The 18780-nt window shown below is 37.4% G+C and overlaps 1 protein-coding gene across 1 annotated transcript in view; it reads right to left on the bottom strand.

Annotated features, from left to right (window-relative positions):
- Positions 1–18780, bottom strand: part of Pif1 (Pif1 DNA helicase) — a 162902-nt gene that overhangs the window by 119628 nt on the left and 24494 nt on the right. The window contains exon 2 of the mRNA XM_090372378.1: positions 9618–10154. Coding sequence (XP_090228504.1) covers positions 9618–10154 — 537 coding nt within the window. The remainder of the gene's footprint in view (positions 1–9617; positions 10155–18780) is intronic.

Genomic DNA, 18780 nt, shown 5'->3' with positions numbered 1-18780 from the left:
AAGTACTAAATCGATGAAAATATAATAAATTTAAAAATTATTAATATAACAGTAAAATTCACTTAATATATTAGTATCAGTATTAGCAATAGCAAATGATGAGAGAAAGAAAATTTATACAGCATCAGCAAAAAAAAAAAAAAATCACATCACCTGTCCAATTCCCTCTAATGATTTGTCTGATTCTTCCTTAAATTTATTCAAACTATTTGCTTCTACAAAACCAGATGGAAGTTTGTTCCAACAATCAACTACCTGCTGGCTGAAAAACAATTTCCAGCCATCTATCCTATAACCACTCTTCTTCAATTTAAATTTATGCCCTCTCATGTGCTGTCTGAGCAAGAGGAAGGATGCTGTCAGCATTTAACTTAATCAATGCTAAGCCTTAAACTCCTCAATCAAATCTCCTTGCCAGCTGAATGCTGAAATTCAAATTATTTGCTCCCAAAAAGTCTCACAATCATTATGTACTTTTCCATGTTTAAAATATAATTGGCTCCTTTTGGTCATTAAATAATTGATATAACCCATATTACAGCTTTTTACCATTCCACACAGAGATTACCAAACTGGCAAGTTTTTAGGAGTAATATGGGATCAGTGGTTCAAATCAGGTGAGATACACAAAACAAATGAGGAAAATATTGTATTTATATTTAATGTATTTAAAATAGGAAAAATAAAAAGGGGTGTATGTGAGTTGAAACTATGAGACAGAAGGAAAAAAATCAAAACTGAGGATTTTAGTTAATAAAAAAAAAATAATAAAAAAAAACTTGTATATAATGACACTGAGTATTCTTATGAGAATATAATACTCTCATACTGGGTAATCTCAACCTTACCTTGAGTTACCTTGAGTTGCCCACTTCAAATAAACAAAAATTTGCCTACAGCAAAAGAATGCTGCACTAGTCAAAAAAAAAAAAAAAATTTCTGAATTACCCATAAAGAGAGAGAGAGAGAGAGAGAGTCAGAAATAGAAGGAAATCACCAAGAAAAATATCAACCTTCTTCTCTTTCTTGATGATTTCCTTCTACTTTCAACTGACTGACTGACGCACGTGCGCACGCGGCACACGCACTCTCTCTCGGTAATTCAGAAATTTTTTTTTGGCTGGTGCAGCATAAGCCTCAGGCTTCCTTGCACTGTATGGCTAATAATAATAATAATATTCCTCTACATGATGCCTGAAATATAACCATACAAATAAATTAGAATGAGAGTTAAAAATAAAAAATAAAATAATGCCAGCAGCATGGCAAGACAAGAGCAAAAATAGTCGAAATTAAATTTAAGAATCAAACCAAACAGGGAGGGAAAAGAGGGGTAACAAGAGTAAAAATATTGCAGCAGAAAATCTCTAAGATAATTTAGAACATCTAATTATAAGAATAATAAATAATAATTCATTAAATTTTGAAAGCCAATTAAAATAGAAATTTAAGCGCCCCCTCTGACAGGCACCAAGTCCAAATTTATGTGAAATACCACCAACAGAGATCTTGACCACTACAGTAAAATAAAACAAAAATAGACTGACCATTACGCCCCATTTTCGCTCGTCTTGCCATACTGCTAGCATTATTTTATTTTTAACTCTCATTCTAATTTATTTTATGGTTATATATATATATGTATGTGAGTGTATGTGTTTTTTTTCTTTTTAATGGCGCTTTGACATATAAGTATTATTGTGCTTCCGAATCTGGTAATCAAGTTAGCCCAACTAGGTTAACTTAATCCAGCATGGCCTATACATATTAATTTTATGAAGTATATTAGTATGTGATAATGAATTTTCATTACCTTCAGCTAATATTATGTTTAATTCAAAACTAATTTTAATTCAATATTAAAATATTATAATATAGTACATTCCATCACGTGGCCATCAATCCCCACTTCTTCGGGGGCTTTATAATGTAATGTCTGATGTAATGTCTCATACCTACCCATTTCTGTTGTCCCTATACCAGTTTTGCCTTTTTGTTATATTAATTTAACTTTCAATTTTAAATTTTAAATTTTTAATTTCCAATTTTACATTTTAAATTTATTATTTTCAAATTTACATTTTAAATTTAATATTTTCAAATTTACATTTTAAATATCTCATTTACTTGTTTTTATTTTAGTTTAATTTTTATGATCGTTCTCTACAGCAAACTGTGATAAGGGACACAAAGCCCAACGGGTAAGTATCCGATATTGTGAAGACTCTTACTTACTGTTGCTGTCCTGAGGAAGTTGCAGTTTAGAAAGGGGTTTATTTCCCGCCTTCTAATTGTTATATAGATAGTGAAGCATTTTACTGCTCAGTCGCACTTACTTTATATTGTGTCGTGTTGGTGCATTAACCTCAGGCCCCGACATCCTATGCTAATGTCTGCTGTGTGTGTGTGGGGGGGGGGTTTATTTGGTTGTAGTAGTGTTCTATATAGTATATATTCTACTTTTACTATAATAACTATATTATTATTATTAGCCATATGGTGCAAGGAAGTCTGAGGCTTATGCTGCACCAGCCAAAAAAAAAAAAAATTCCCACGTTAACCTGAGAGAGAGAGAGAGAGAAAGAGAGGGGGAAGTAGAATGGAATCACCAAGAAAGCAAGAAAGAGAAGAATGATGATATCCAGCTCAGGACCCTGGGTTTGCCAAGCCCATACTCACCAGATGTGAGCCCTTGGGGTAATATATATAGTTATTATAGTAAAAGTAGAATACAGTAATACCCCGAAGTTACGCGATAGGTGGGTCCGACGAAAATCGCGTAAGTCGAATTCGCGTAAGTCGGGGTACAACTTTGCATATAAATACATATAAATTTTGCTTAATTGGGACCAAGGACTAACAAAAACACCTAGTTTAGAAGAAAAATATTAATAAAATTGCAGTTCTTTATACATATTAATACAAAATATTAATACAAAATATGTATTAAAAAACAAATGACTTACATTAAAAAGTTATTTCGATGTCGATGGCTTCATAAAATCTAACAAATTCGTCAGACGACACAGCGCGTTCTTTTTTTCACGCAGAATTTCTTCGTAGCAAGCTAATAATTTTTTTATTCCTTGCTTTGTAGCTATAACGCGTTCTTCGTTGGAGTCTATGTTTTCTAAAATTTTTAAGCCCTTTACAATTGAGCCCTTTTCAATTTTCAACCTGTCAAGTTTGCAATTGTCAAGTGCTTTTCGCCGTTGCTTCATTTAGGCCTGTAGCACGTGCAATATCACATGGTCTTTCATTTCGCTCAAAGCGTTTCACAATTTCATATTTTTTCTCTATCGACAGAGGCGGACTGGCCATAAGCCTTACCGGGGAAACCCCGGTGGGCCGGAGGCCGGTGTGATTTTGGCCATAAACCGTAGTATGAGGCCACTACAAATTTTCCCGGGTAAGAATTTTTGACCCAGTCCGCCTCTGTTTATCGATAATTGCTTTTCTTTTTCTCTCTGAATCTGCAGTGTCTTCACCAGTACGCTTCCTTTTCACACCTTTTAAGTATTTTACTCATTTTTAGGGAATAAAGCACAATTACAAAACGAGGAGGCACGCTTGATACGCATAAACAAAGCTGCGCGCATGTAGCAACTGAATAAACAACACCATAAAGAGATACACTATTAACACCTCACATTTCTAGGGGTTACTACCATAAAACAATAAAAAATCCAGTTGCGTTTCTGCTAGTGAAATCTGTTATAAACTGGTAGTAAAGTCGATCTAATTGCATTTGCGATTATACCGATAGCTGGAATTGTGTTGGTTTTTACGTTATTATGGTGAAATGTGTTTCCCCTTCACTGATATAAAAAACATAAAAGCAGCAAAGTTGAATTTTGTTCATCTTTCGCTCTCATTCTCCGCCGTCGCACCGTATATCGATAACATATGAAAAACGACCTTGAAGATAGTGGGCGGCAGCGTTGCCAAACGAAAAAATCAAGAACCGCGTAACTCCGAGTTCGCGTAAGTCGGGGTAGCGTAAGTCGGGGTATTACTGTATATACTATATAGATGCTGAATATATATATAAACATAACAGTATACAACGGGCTTTAAGGCCAAGATAACTTATAAAGACTAAGATGGCCTATGCAAGTCTACAATGCCATAACCTGGAAATAACAAGGTATATCAGCGATGTAGTCCAACTAAGGCTAAATATATGTATAAGTTACTTGATAATAGTCTGGTGATGACCAACTACATTAAGGGTAATATTAAATAAGAAAAGTATTATATGAGATTGGAAGTTGTAGGCAGAATCCTGGTAGACAAGTCAAAGCCCAGGCATTCCCCTATGTATATGTATGTAAAAAGATGTAATGTTCAATCTACTATTAATGGCATTAATCTGATCTGGCAAAAAACTTTTACATTTATCCCTATCTTTTTTTATATATATAAACACACACAGGGTGTCTCAAAAATACACGGCATAACTTCAGGAATGAGTTCCTCATAGGTAGACAATAAAAATATTTTATATCAACATAGTTCCGGAAATGCTTGGTTTCCGAGTTTTGAAGGTCTGCCTATGACACTTAACTGTTCACATCACCTTATAGTAATTTTTCAAAATGTCCACCTTCTGCCTGAATTCCACTGGCAGAACATTACTCATGCAGGGTAATCTGCTGGTGACAAGGCCTGTACCCACTGCAGATGGTAAGGATACAGTTGGTGTTCTCGCAACACTCTCCAAATAGTCGAACATTGAACAGGCAGTTGCATTGATATTCTGCGTGTGCTGATTCCAGGAGTGGCAGGTACAACATCCAAAATCTCCTCTTCTACTTCAGGAGTTGTAGATCTTGGTCATCCTCTGTCGGCAACACGAGGTTATGTTGTTATTTGGTTTTTAGGAGCATTGGCAACTAAGGCCATATTGCTCCGGGAATATGCGGTGGTCATTCCCTGACCTTTCCGCATCCTCTGTATTTGGTGGTGATGGGCTCGAACCCCGGTCTAATCAAGAAGCGTGTGCTACGCACTGCTGCTCCTTCCCACCTGGCTACGGAGGCGCCGCAACACGAGGTGTAAAGGTCCCATGTTCACAAAGGCGGCAATGGATACCTTCAAACATTTTCCTGTCTGGACATCTTTGTTCTGGGAACCTTTCGCGGTACAAACGACGAGCCTCAGAGCATTGCCGTCTGCCAAACCGTACATAAAGTGCATATCCGCTTGCTCCTGATTTGAGTACATGGTCGGAATGGAAAACCAAAAGATTCTGTCGGTACCTTGCGATGAAGGAAATTACCTGTGGGAGATAAGACATTCCGGTTAATAACTCGGGAACCAAGCATTTCTGGAACTATGTTGATATAAAATATTTTTATTGTCTACATATGAGGGACTCATTCCTGAAGTTATGCCATGTATTTTTGAGACACCCTGTATATATATATATATATAAGGTAAATTAAAATAGGATATTTGCCAGTAGTATGGTAAACCAGTAGAGTGAAAATGAACTGAACCAAATAAAATAACAATAACAGAAAAATATAAGGGGGAGGGGGTAAAGAAGGAAAGGGTAGTGCTGAAGCAACGTTCCTAAAATAATTTAGAAATTATTTCCTTCACTACCCTTTCCTTCTTTACCACCCCCCCTTATATTTTTCTGTTATTCTTATTTCTGTTATTTTATTTGGTTCAGCTCATTTTACTACTGGTTTACCATGCTACTGGCAAATATCCTATTTTAATTTAGCTTATTATAAGCAACATGTAGTGAATTGTGCTTTTTTGCTGCCACTGATGTTAGCTTTTCTACTATTTTTTTCTTATTTATTTTTAATATATATTTTTAGTAATTTTTATCTCTATTTAACTTTTGGATTAATTGGATTATATATATATATATATATATATATAAACATGCAAAGTGATACAAAGGTAAACAAGTCTTCCATAACAATACTTGCAAAGCATGCACAGCAAAGGTAACGACATGCAGTCCAAAGGTAACGAACGACACTGCATTAAAACAATGTTTAATCTACAAATTTCTTTTTTCATACAACCTGTATAGAAAAAAAGAAATGATTGCTGAATTTCTTATTTACCCAATTTTAATAAAATTTGGAATGGCTTTACAAATATTTTTAAAAGGCCCAAATATAAAATTTCATTAAAATCTGTCAATTGGCAGTTGAGTTACATGCAGAAGAAAAGACACACAAACATGGCAAAGATATCAGGCATATGTTGATGTATATACAGCTAAAAACAGACAGGAGCTGAACACTGACATTTGTGAAATTCCACTTATCACATTGGTCCATGTTATTGTTGTTATTTGGTTTTTAGGAGCATTAGCAACTAAGGCCATATTGCTCCGGGGATATGCGATGGTCATTCTCTGACCTTTCCGCAGCCTCCGTATTTGGTGGTCATGGGCTCGAACCCCAGTCTAATCAAGAAGCGTGTGCTACGCACTGTTGCTCCTGCCCACCTGGCTACGGAGGCGCCTATTGGTCCATGAAGTGCAGTAGTCATTTATAACCACTTTCTCTCCTACTACTCCATCCCATTATTTAGTAGTAAGGGCATAGTAGTAACTTGCCCTTAATGCCACACTGCTCCAATTTACACAACAATCACACATTAGGTACAGTATCAAAGGCTTTACTATAATGTATGTATATGATTATCAAAAACAGCAAAGACTTCTTTACTTATATAAACTCTAGAAGAAAGGGAATGAATCAGATTGGTCCACTTGATATCAATGATTCAACTGTTGATGATCCTGCTCAGATAGCTGACAAACTGAATGAATGTTTTGCATCTACATTCACACATGAGGAATTATGTAAGGAAATAAAAGACAGTAGCTTATTAAACTCTAACAGGAAGCTAAATGATTTTTTAATAACTGAGAGAAAAGTGGAGGAGAAATTGCTGACGTTAAACATAAGAAAGGTGCCTGGGGTGGATGGTATCTATCCAATTTTATTAAGGAAGGCAGTAAAGGAAGTAAGCAAACTCTTAGCCATAATGATAAAAGCATCCTTGGCCTCAGGGGAGGTCTCCATGGACTGAAGATGTGCAAATGTATCTCCAATTCAGAAAGGGGATCAAGGGTGACACGAGTAATTACAGCCCCGTTAGTTTAACTTCTGTTCTGGAGAAAATAATGGAGTCACTTGTTAAAAAAGCATTGCAAGATCATCTATACAAGACTGCAGTAATAATTCAGACAACCTTGGGTTTGTTAAAGGAAAGTCTCGTCTGACCAATTTGATTGGACATTTTGATATGGTCACAAAGGAATTGGATGCAAAAAATAACTTTCATATCATATACTGTACTTGGATTTCAGGAAAACTTTTAGTACTATTGCACATGGAAGATTACTGTACAAATTGGAGCAGTATGGCATTAAGGACAAGTTGCTACAATGGATAAAAGGATGGTTAGTTTGTTTGTTTGTTATTCGGTTTTTAGGAGCATTAGCAACTAAGGCCATATTGCTCCGGGGATATGCGGTGGTCATTCCCTGACCTTTCTGCATCCTCCGTATTTGGTGGCTCACGGGCTCGAACCCCGATCTAATCAAGAAGCTACGCACTGCTTCTCCTGCCCACCTGGCTACGAAGACACCATAAATAAAAGGATGGTTGAGTAGGAGAAGACAGAGTGATAATCAATGGGCATTGCTCTTCATGGACTAATGTTATCAGTGGAGTACCCTAGAATTCAGTGCTGGGCCCATTGTTGTTTTCAATATTTATCAATGATACTGACGAAGTTATATCAGGCTTAATGTCAAAGTTTGCCGATGATACAAAGGTTGGCAGGGTGGTTAATGACAGTAATCAGGGCAAGCTACTACAACAAGATCTAGGAAAATTGGGTCAATGGGCTAAGAAATAGCAGCTGAAGTTTAACATTGACAAATACAAGGTACTGCATATGGGTAGCAGTAATCCCAGAGTAACTTATCAACTGTGTGGTACTGCACTCAGGGTAGTGGAAAATGAAAAAGAATTGTGCAGTGTTATGAAATTCTTTAAGTGGTGCACATTTGTGGCCAGAACAGCTCAAGGGGTTTTGTCAATGACATACAGAAACTTTGGTAGCAGGGATAAGGAGGTGATTATCCCTTTGTACAAGGCCATGGTTAAGCTGCATCTTAAGTATTGCAGGTATTCATGCATTACATCAGTGCATTTACATCCTTCCTAAGGCAAGGCTTTAGGAAGGATGTAGATCTGCTGGAACAGGTGCAGAGAAGGGCAACCAGATTGGTGAAAGAAAAAAAAAGGATGCTCCTACCTAGAAAGGCTCAGTTCTGCAGATTGCATTGTCTCGAGACCAGACACCTGCAGGGAGATCTGATTGAGGTGTTTAAAGCCTTGAATAGACTGAGTGAGCTGAATGTGAATGGCATTCTTCCTCTTGCTAAGACTACACACGAGGGGACATAAATTTGAGGAAGGATGGTTGCTGGAGAGATGTGCAGAAGTTTGCCTTCATTGAGCGGGTGGTTGACTGTTGGAATAGACTTCCATCTATTGTTGTGGAAGTGGACGATTTGAATAAATTCAAGGAAGAACTAGACAAATTCTTGGAAGGTAGAGATGGGAGAAATGTGTAGTGCTTTTTTTCTGGCTGACGCTATATAAGCTTGCTTTGTTTCATCATTTGTCACTACTACTAGATTGCCCATACTTCTGTATAATGCTTGCCACACATGTAATGCACAAAAACTTTGTTGAACAAAGTCTACAAATTAACAATTAAATTGATTTTTATATGCAGTAATCTATATAATAATTTGCTTATGTCCTTCCATCTGAAATGCTCTTTGAATTTTGAGTAGCTCAAAGACTAAACAAGCTTTTGCCGTGATTCCTTTAGCAATAGGTTTTATTTAGCAGTAAAATTGGGAGGGGAAAAAAATTCTGATCAATTTTCAAATTCCGATGACAAAAGCAAAGTCAATTTCTTTGCTTTTGTCATCACGATCAACAAATCTCTGGGTCAGACTGTCATAAAGTTGGCATTTTTGCTCATGGACAACTTAAGGTAGAAGTTTCCGAATTCAGGTAATTTTTGTGCAATTTGTAATTGAATTTTTTTGAAGAACAGTAAAGCCATACATATAAAAATTTATCAAACAGCATTTTTACCCGAGTCCGTCAGACTGACACCTTAGCTAGCAGCAAGGGAGGGGTTTTGTAATTACTCCGATATTAATCTCGCCAAACAGTTCTCGCGAAATATATGCAGAACTGTTATCTAGTTTCTAGTTAACAGTTCTGCACATGTTATCTAGTTTCCTATTTACCCTAGTTTCTGTAATGAATTATAGATTTCTTACAATCAAGCTTTCATACATCATACATTTTATCCCTTACATGAAAATGACATGGATTATAATTACTCTTCTTTGTTTCTTTAATAATACTGAAGTTATAGCTTTATTATATTCATGTAATAATCTTGTTTCATAAAATATTAAATGTAAATTTCTTCGAGTGAAATTAGCGAAAAAGTAAAGGTGACAGCAACTACGAAAAAAATACCGAACTTATATTTCGAATAACTGGAATTACTGTAATAATAAAATAAAATATCAAAATTACCTTAAAATACCTAACAAGATTAACTCCTGGTGCTTCAATTTCTCTTTTATCACACTTCGGTGTTGTTTGAGAAGAAACAGCACACATAATTTTATTTTGACATGGAGATTTACTGACATCTTGCACATTTATAGGACTGATTTCTTCAAATCTTCTCACTTGGTCTGATAATAACCTTTTCCTTTGACTTACAGTTTTTTCTTTACTTTGATTCGTCAATTTTATAGAAAGTATCTTAAGAAAAACCGTCAACTTATTTGGAGGGCAATTATATAAAAGTAACTGAATATTCTGCTTCCGAAACTTCAATGAAGCTTTGCCTTCCTTCAGAAATCTTTTATAAATAACGATATCTACAAGAAAAAACCGTGTGTTAAACTTGGAACTTTCGACTTTAAGAATAATATCACGGAATTCATTTCTTTGCAAGCGAAGAATTACATTCTGGTAAGTTGCACGTTTTATTACTGTGCCGTCTGATTGAAAAGTTTCTAAAGTAATCGAGCAGGTTAAGAATGATTTATCACTATCCATTTTCTTTCAAAATTACAAATATAAAATCGGCTTAATGCCTGAAAAATTTCAATGAAATCCGCAAAACAACACACGATATTAACATCATTTATACTTCTGACAGGGTGAAAGAAATTTATCCATTTAATTATTTGTTAAAACAGAGGTTTGGCGAAATTATCTTCAATTGCTCATAATAAATATCTGTGACGTAATTATTTGCAATAAAAATAAATCAATGTGATATTCAAAACACCCTCTAAAACGTAGCCTAGCAGCAACACAAGCAAAAAATTTGAAACCTGCCAATCAGTGATGAGATCTGATTCGAAGATATCCCTCGAGCATACGCAGGCTTTTCCCTAATTTTGACAATATAGTATATCTACATCGGGAGTGAACTAGTAATTTATTTGAGGGACACAACTGCGGCTCTGATTCTTCCCTTTTTGGTGATTCCTCTCTCTCTCTGTCCCTCTCTCTCAGGGTAACTCGGGAATTATTTTATTTTTTGACTGGTGCAGCATAAGCCCCAGGCTTCCTTGCACCATACAGCTTTAATAATAATGATAATTAACATACTACATTGTGTTTTACTGAGATATTCAATAGGTTTAGTAGCATTCGTTAGCTTCTTATTTTGAATTTAACTAGCGAATTTTGGAAGTTACGACTCCCGGTGTTGGCGCCAATATTGTTGAACTAGCCGCCATATTCTAGTCGATAAGAAATAGCGTAATTTATATATACAGTATCTGGAACTGATAGCGTAACGTATATATTTATATGTACAGTGGTGGGATTCAGCCGGTTCGGTAGAACCGATACCTAATTTTTTGTTGAGTTCGGCGAACCGGTTGTTAAAATTGCACTTGTGATCAGGGTTCTCTCTAATGTGGGCGCCTGGGCAGCCACCCAATGTGGAAATCACAAATTTACATTCCTTACTCTTTTTTAACGTTCATCTACGCAACAGCGTATTCCAATTGCCCGTAGTAATGTTCATTCCGTCCATAGGTGAAAAAAATTAGACGGAACTATGCTTGTAATATTTATTTATTCATTTCATAAAACTCATCATGCCTTTGATGAAATACTACATTTTTTTTTTTCTTTATTCCCTCGCGTTTGTAACTTAAGTAAACGAATATATAACGTAGGGAGAAAAAGTGCCAAACAACCAGGGGGGGATGACACACTGTCATTTGTTTCAGCTTTGTGTTACGCCCTAAATTCACACGAGATATTATGAGTGCGTTGGTGTTCCCCGATCAATAAAAACAATAGGAAGCTAGGACACAACGAACCAAGAGAAATATAGACAATAAGAAACCAAAATCAGAATTAGCCTTGGATGGTACAAAACAGTCACAAGCACAATCACTCCAACTTGAAGAAAGCAGCACGTCAATTATTGAAATAAAAAAAACAATAACAACTCCAAAATTGAAAATAATCTTCCTGAATGCTGGACAGTGCAACAATATAACAATTTTAAAGAAAAATATGACGGACTGGTAATTTTTAACAAAAAGTTAGGTTGCGAGTATTGTGCAAAATATGACTTTATAAAAGAGAAAAGTGTTCATCATGTATCAAAAGAATGGAAAAGAATGGCATCAGGGAAAAATAAAGAGGTACACCAGGCTTCTCTAAGGAAAATATATGAAAGAACATTTTTCATCAAAAGCTCATAAGCGAACTTAAAACAATGTGAGCAGGAGTCAATAACAAAAGTAATAGATACGATGAGTGACAAATATTTAAGTGCTACTTGTAGAGTGTTTAATACAGTTTACAGGCTGACAAAAAGATGTAAACCGTTTTCAGACATAGAAGATGAGATAGAAGTGCAAATTAAAAATGGATTAGATATGGGAATAGGACACATTCTCGTAAAACTGCTGTGAAAGTAGTTGATTTCATTGCAAAGGAAATTAAAAAAGAAATATTTAATAAAATTATTGAAAATAATCTGAAAATATGTTTGATTATTGACGAAGCTTCAACGATATCCTGCAAACTAGTTATTATACTTTTCTTAAAAGTTGAGGATTCAATTACATCACCAACAATTTTCGTTGAACTAGTTGAATTGGAAAAACAAGGTGCAGAGACAATATGTTCTTCAGTTATGGAAAGTTTAAATGATGTTGGGCTTACTAAGAACTACCCAGAAACAAATTTAATAGGATTTTGCTCCGATGGTTCCAGCGTTATGCTTGAGAGAAAATCTGGAGTGAGCACTAGGATTGCAAAAGAGTTTCCAAACATAATAATATGGCAGTGTTTAAATCATTGCCTCCATCTTGTTTTAGATGATTCGATAAAGGAAATAAAGCAAGTAAATCATTTTAAAATATTTATTGATAAGATATATACTATTTTTCATCAATCCAATAAGAAACAAATTGAACTTTCCAAAATATCCGAACAACTTGGAATTTAAATTATAAAGATTAGTAGAGTTTTGGGACCAAGATGGGCTGACTGTAGTTTAAGGTCAACCATAGCTGTGGCGCGCTTATCCAGCGCTACATCACTATTTTAATTCAAATAAAAAAGTACTTAGGAATGGCTGCCCGTCTTGAAAATATATATTTTATAACTGATTTGGCATTGATGATTGATATTTCAAACGAAATTTCTCTTCTTTCAAATGCACTGCAAGCAAGAAACATAGGCATACTAAAGACTGAAAAACTCGTGATAAGATCTATTAAAGCATTTCAAATGCTCGGAAAGGAAAAGGGTCCATTCGAAAAAAAAGCTGATGAATTAATTACTTCAGAAACCTTCAAAAATATAAAATTTGTATAAAATCATCGATTTGTCTCGGGCTTCCTCGGGAAAGACTTTTAGAAAACATCGTAACGAATTTAAAAAAAAAGGCTAATAGAGTGTGAACCTTTAAAAGCAAGTTGTAGCAAATTTCAAGATAGGAATAAATTACAATTTCTCAATTTTTTGGAGCCAGATTACTGGAATATTGAAGAAGTACTGGTTCCATGGAAAGCAGCTGAAGAACAATTGCTCGTATTTAATGACATTTTTAATTACCAAATTGATTTTAATGATTATCGAGATTTCGTGGAAAACGTTTTAAAAAATTCCCAGAATTATGCAATTCCTGAAAGTGTTCAAAGAGGTAAAAATATTGTCAGAACATTTACTAAGTTAAGCAGAAGCGGAAACGGGTTTTTCAAAGATGAACATAATATGTTCAGAGAAGAGAAGTCGCCTAACTGTTTCTAATAAATCAAACACAATGACTATTAGTCTAATCGGCCTACCTCTAAAGGAATGGGATTCTACTCCTACAGTGAAAAGATGGTTAAGGATAAATCACTCAGCCGATGATGCTCGGATAAAAGCGAAATTGCAAGTGAGGACGCCAATCAAGAAGCAATAACAGTTTCATTGTTTTTTGTCAGGTATTATTTCATATTTTTTCATTAATATTTTAAAACTCTTTCTCATAACATAATCTAGTTTTGTGGACCTTTTTTATTGTTCTTATTTAAGTATTAACTGCATGAAATAATAAATTACCTTTCGATATATAGTTTTTTTATACCTAGAACGGTCATTAGGGCAGCGAACCGGTTGCTAAATTATTTGAATCCCACCACTGTATATATATATATATATATATGGAACTGATAGCGTAAGGTACAAAGTAAAAATTAGATAGCGTAATACGAAGCACTTAATTAGGAATCTGTAAGCTTATTATAGTATTATCAATTAATCAAAAATATTGTTAAACTTATTAAATTTCATTGTTAATTAAATTGTATTCAAACGGAAATCATGACCCAGACTAGAGCTGCGAAGCAGAGATCACAGACTAGCAAGAGTGCTGTGACTCGTGGGAGAAACGAAGGGGGCGATTCGCCGCATCACAGTCTCAAAAAATGTGCGAAATGTGAAATTATTATTATTATTATTATTAATATTCATATGATGCAAGGAAGCCTGAGGCTTATGCTGCACCAGGAAAAAAAAAAGTTCCCGAGTAACCTTGAGAAAGAGAGGGGAGTCAAAAATAGAAGGGAATCACCAAGAAAGAGAAGAATGATTATATCCAGCTCAGGACCCTGGGTGTGCTAAGCCCATACTCACCAGATGTGAGGCCCCGGGGTTAATGTTTCATCATAATCTTCATCTTTGTTTCTGTTCTATGGTGGCCCCAAGACTCTCGTCAAAATCCACCTAGAACTATAATTAAACATTTACTCTATGACTATTACAGGTGACCTGAATATTATATTCAGGCCACCTCACCACCAGGAAGCAATCACCCCTGGGCAGCTGCTTGCTGGCGCATGTCCCAGGCACGTTTTCCAACCTGGGTCTACTAAAACTCCCATTGTGCGAATTGGTACCAATCCCGCATCCACCTGAGATAATGCTATATAGGTGGGTGCCAACACCCCTCACCCAAGTTGCCCAATCCAGAGTGCCAGCAAAAAAAAATAATAATAAAATAAATAAATAAAAAATAATAAATAAATCAATAAAAATAATAAATAAAATAAATAAATATAATAAATTAAATATAATAAAATAAATAAATAAAAATAATAAAATTAAATTAAAAATAATAATTATAAATAAAATAAGAAATAAAAATAATAATTAAACAAACAAAAAAAAATTCAATTAAAATTTCTCCCCACATAGCCAAAGTAAGCCAGGGGCGAAAAATAATAAAAAATAACTAAACAACCTGCCATTCCATTTATGGAAAAACACATTACAATCCCGCACCAAGTAATCAATACTAATTATCCTGGTGCCAGCATTCCGCATTATAGTATCTCACTAGATTACCAGCAAAAAAAAAAAAAAAACAATATTTGAGGACAATTTATTTTTCTTAATGAGCAAAAAATGCTCTCGTACCACACCTTGCCAAACGCACCTTCAAAATCTACAAATAATTTATTATTATTATTATTATTATTATTATTATTATTCTTTGGTCCTTAGCTGGCAGCTGGGGGAGGCGGTTGGCCACGCAACCAGTATGCTGCTGTAGGTGCCGCAGGGTTTCGGACTTGCTCTGTGATGTTCTTCCATACCTTACGATCCATGGCGTCAGTCCTGGCCTGGTTAAGGTCGAGACGTCGGCTCTTCAAGTCATTTTCCACTTGCTTGGCTCACGTTTTCCTAGGCGCGGTCCGTTGGATGCTCCATTGGGTGGGTCGTTGTCTCCAAAGGAGTGTGGATGGTATTCTGTTCGTGCCCATTCTACATACGTGGCCAAACCATCTAAGCCTTCGCTTCTGGATTTGGTCGGCAATGGTTGGTTGCTGTTGGCATCTGGCGCGGATGGTATCATTAGTGATGCGGTCGCGAAGAGAGATGCCCAAGATCTGCCGCAGGCATCGCATTTGGAATACCTCAAGTTTGTTCAAATCTAACTTGAGACAAATCCATGTTTCCGATCCGTAAAGAAGAATGGGCAGGATCAAAGTCCGGAAGAGTCGGATTTTAGTCTTTGTGGAAATGTTGGTCCTCTTCCACAGACACCATTTGAGCGAGGCGAACGCAGTGGCCGCCTGTCCAATTCTGCTGTGGATTTCCATGGTGGATGCAACTTTCTTCTCCTGGAACAGCGACACAAGGTATTTAAAGTCCTGCACTTGCTCGATCTGGACGCCTTCGAGATAGATGGTGGCTTGCGACCCATCTGTTGTCAGGGCCTTTGTCTTACCAGCATTGATCTTCAAACCGTATGGCCGGGCAATGCGGGCAATGTCGTAGAGGATGTCCGTGGCTTCAGCGTCGTTACCGGCAAGGATAGCACTATCATCAGCAAACATCAGGTCAGTCACATAGTGATCCTTGTCATATTGTATGCCCTGTCTGTTTCTGAATGCTTGCCTCATAATGGCGTCGACCACGATGTTGAAAAGCAACGGGGAGGCTACATCCCCTTGGCGGACTCCAGTTTGGATGGTAAATTCCCCAGATAAATCGTTCTGGATGCGCACCTGGCTGGTTAAACCTTTCTATGCAGTTTGGAGGAGTGTGATGACTTTTCGAGGTACATGTTCAACCTCTAGTAGTTTCCATAAGGCAGGCCGGTGGACACAGTCGAAATCAGACTTAAAGTCAATGAAAACAATGACGGTTCGCTGTCCACACCGGATCCTCTCCTCCATCAGCTGACGAATGGCAAAGATTTGATCACAGCATCCTCGCCCGGGTCTAAATCCTGCCTGTTCTTCTCGACTGGTTTGCTCGCGATGTTTTTGCAGTCTTGACTGGATGATCTTCATAAAGACCTTTCCGATGATGGAAAGGAGGCTGATGCCACGGTAGTTCTTGCAGTCCCGGTTATCACCTTTCTTGTGGATCGGTACGATAATGGCTTTCCTCCATGTTAGCGGAATTTGTTCAGTGCACCAGATGGTTTTGAGGAGTGAGTGTAGTCGGCGAAGCAGTACATCTCCCCCGGCTTTGATCGCTTCTGTGGTGACTTGGTCCACTCCTGGTGCCCTGCCATTCTTCAGGGATTGTATGGCTGCTTTCACTTCTTCTACTGTAGGCTCAACATCGACCATGGAGACCTCAGGGGGGTCGATCGAGAGTGCTGTTGCTGGCGGTCCCTGAGGTGGGTCGTGATTATACAAAGCTTTGAAGAATTCACTCCACCGTTGCAGGCGTTCGGATGGTGATCGCACGAAGGTCCCATCAGCGTTCTTGATGTTGTCACTAGTCAATTTGGTCTTTCCACTCAGACATCTGAGGGTGCGGTAGAGAGAGCGGTACTCGTTCTTGGATGCCGCCACTTCAAGATCGTTTGCCACTTGGTTCCAGTATGCTTCTCTTTCTGCTGTCATTCTTTGTCGGACTTCTCGGTTTAGCTGCCGGTACCGTTTAAAGTCGACCAACTTTGCCTGTTTCCGTTTGTCCACGAGGTCGAGGCACTCGTCTGATATCCATGGTTGCGTTCGACGTCGGGCAGGTGGACATAGGGGCTTGGCACATTCCAGGATGGCATCAGAGATCTGCTTTTCTTCTTCATTTATATCCTCGGGCACGGCCAGCATCTCGAAGCGGTTGGATAGGGCGATCTGATATGCCTGTTTGTTGGCAGCATTCATTAGCTGCCTCCAGTCCAGCTTGGCTGACCGAGATGATCTTTTTGCATGCCGTAATTTGAGCTGCACCTTAGCCTGGATGAGGTAGTGATCAGATCCGCAATCAGGTCCCCTCATGGCACAAACGTCCATGAGTGATGAGCGAAATTTGGCATTGATCAAATGTAGTCCAGGATTGCTGAGTCCTTGCCAGATGGATTTCGCCATGTAAGTTGATGTTTTTGAGGGTGCTGGAAATGGCTGTTTCCAATGATCAGGTTGTTAGATGCGGCAAAGGACAACAAACGTAGTCCGTTGTCATTGATCTTCCCATGGCCAAACTTGCCCATTGTTGTTTCCCAACCAGATCTGTCCACGCCAATGTGGGCATTAAAGTCCCCTGCGAGGATGATCACTTCTGTCTGCGGAATTGAATCCAGCGTATGTTGGAGCTGGTTGTAGAAGTCATTCTTGGTCGGGTCCAGGCTAGTCTCAGTTGGCGCATAGGCGGAGATAATATGGGTCTTGATGGTGCCCTTGACAGTAAGGACTGCCAGGCGGTCCGATATTGGTTGGAAAGCGATCACACTACTGGTGGCCTGAGCATCGACCATAAAGCCCACTCCTGCTTCTCGTTTCTCACCACCAGAGTAGAATAGCATAACCGCTTCGTTAGGTGCTGGTGGTTGGATGATCATCGTTCCAGACCCGGTGAGCCTTAATTCGGATAATGCCGCGATTGATATCTTGCACCTAAGTAGTTCTTGGGCAATGATTTCCTTTTGTCCAACGTGGTGCCCCGTTCGAACATTCCATTCGCCAATGTTAATTGTCCTTTTCGGCAATTATTATTATTATTATTATTATCAGCCATATGGTGCAAGGAAGCCTGAAGCTTATGCTGCACCAGCCAAAAAAAATTTCTGAGTTACCCTCTGCGTGTGTGTGTGTGTGTGTGTGTGTGTGTGTGTGTGTGTGTGTGTGTGTGTGTGTGTGTGTGTGTGTGAGAGAGAGAGAGAGAGAGAGAGAGAGAGAGAGAGAGAGAGAGAGAGAGAGAGAGAGAAGTAGAATGATGATATCCAGCTGAGGACCCTGGGTGTGCCAAGTCCATACTCACCAGATGTGAGCGCCTGGGGTTAAAATACCAAAACATATTTACTTGCAGATTGTGAACTATAATTAACTAATGTATTTATAACATATTCGGTTGAAAGACCTTTTCTAAATCCAAACTGACCTATAAACTCCATTTTAGACTTAATAAAAACATGTTCTAATCTTAAAAGTAACAACTTCTCAAAAATTTTTCAAAAATTTGGCAACAGTGAAATACATCTATATCCTCTAGGATCACTGACAGGTTTACCAGGTTTATGTATAAGCTTTAGAAGGGCAATTTTCCAGAACCCTGGAAAACTACCCTCCAACAAATTCTCATTATACATAATTACCAATATCTCAGGATAATATTCATTCATCTTAGTTATACAATTATTTTCTATCATATCCATGCCTGGAGTTTTATTTTCATTTAATTTAGAACATATCATTAATAA

This window comes from Mastigoproctus giganteus, chromosome 4 (assembly GCF_048544385.1).
Source record: "Mastigoproctus giganteus isolate SK-2022 chromosome 4, ASM4854438v1, whole genome shotgun sequence".
Classification (NCBI taxonomy): Eukaryota; Metazoa; Arthropoda; class Arachnida; order Uropygi; family Thelyphonidae; genus Mastigoproctus; species Mastigoproctus giganteus.
The sequence above is the reverse complement of the archived record's forward strand: the minus strand, read 5'-3'. Positions and strand labels throughout refer to the sequence as shown.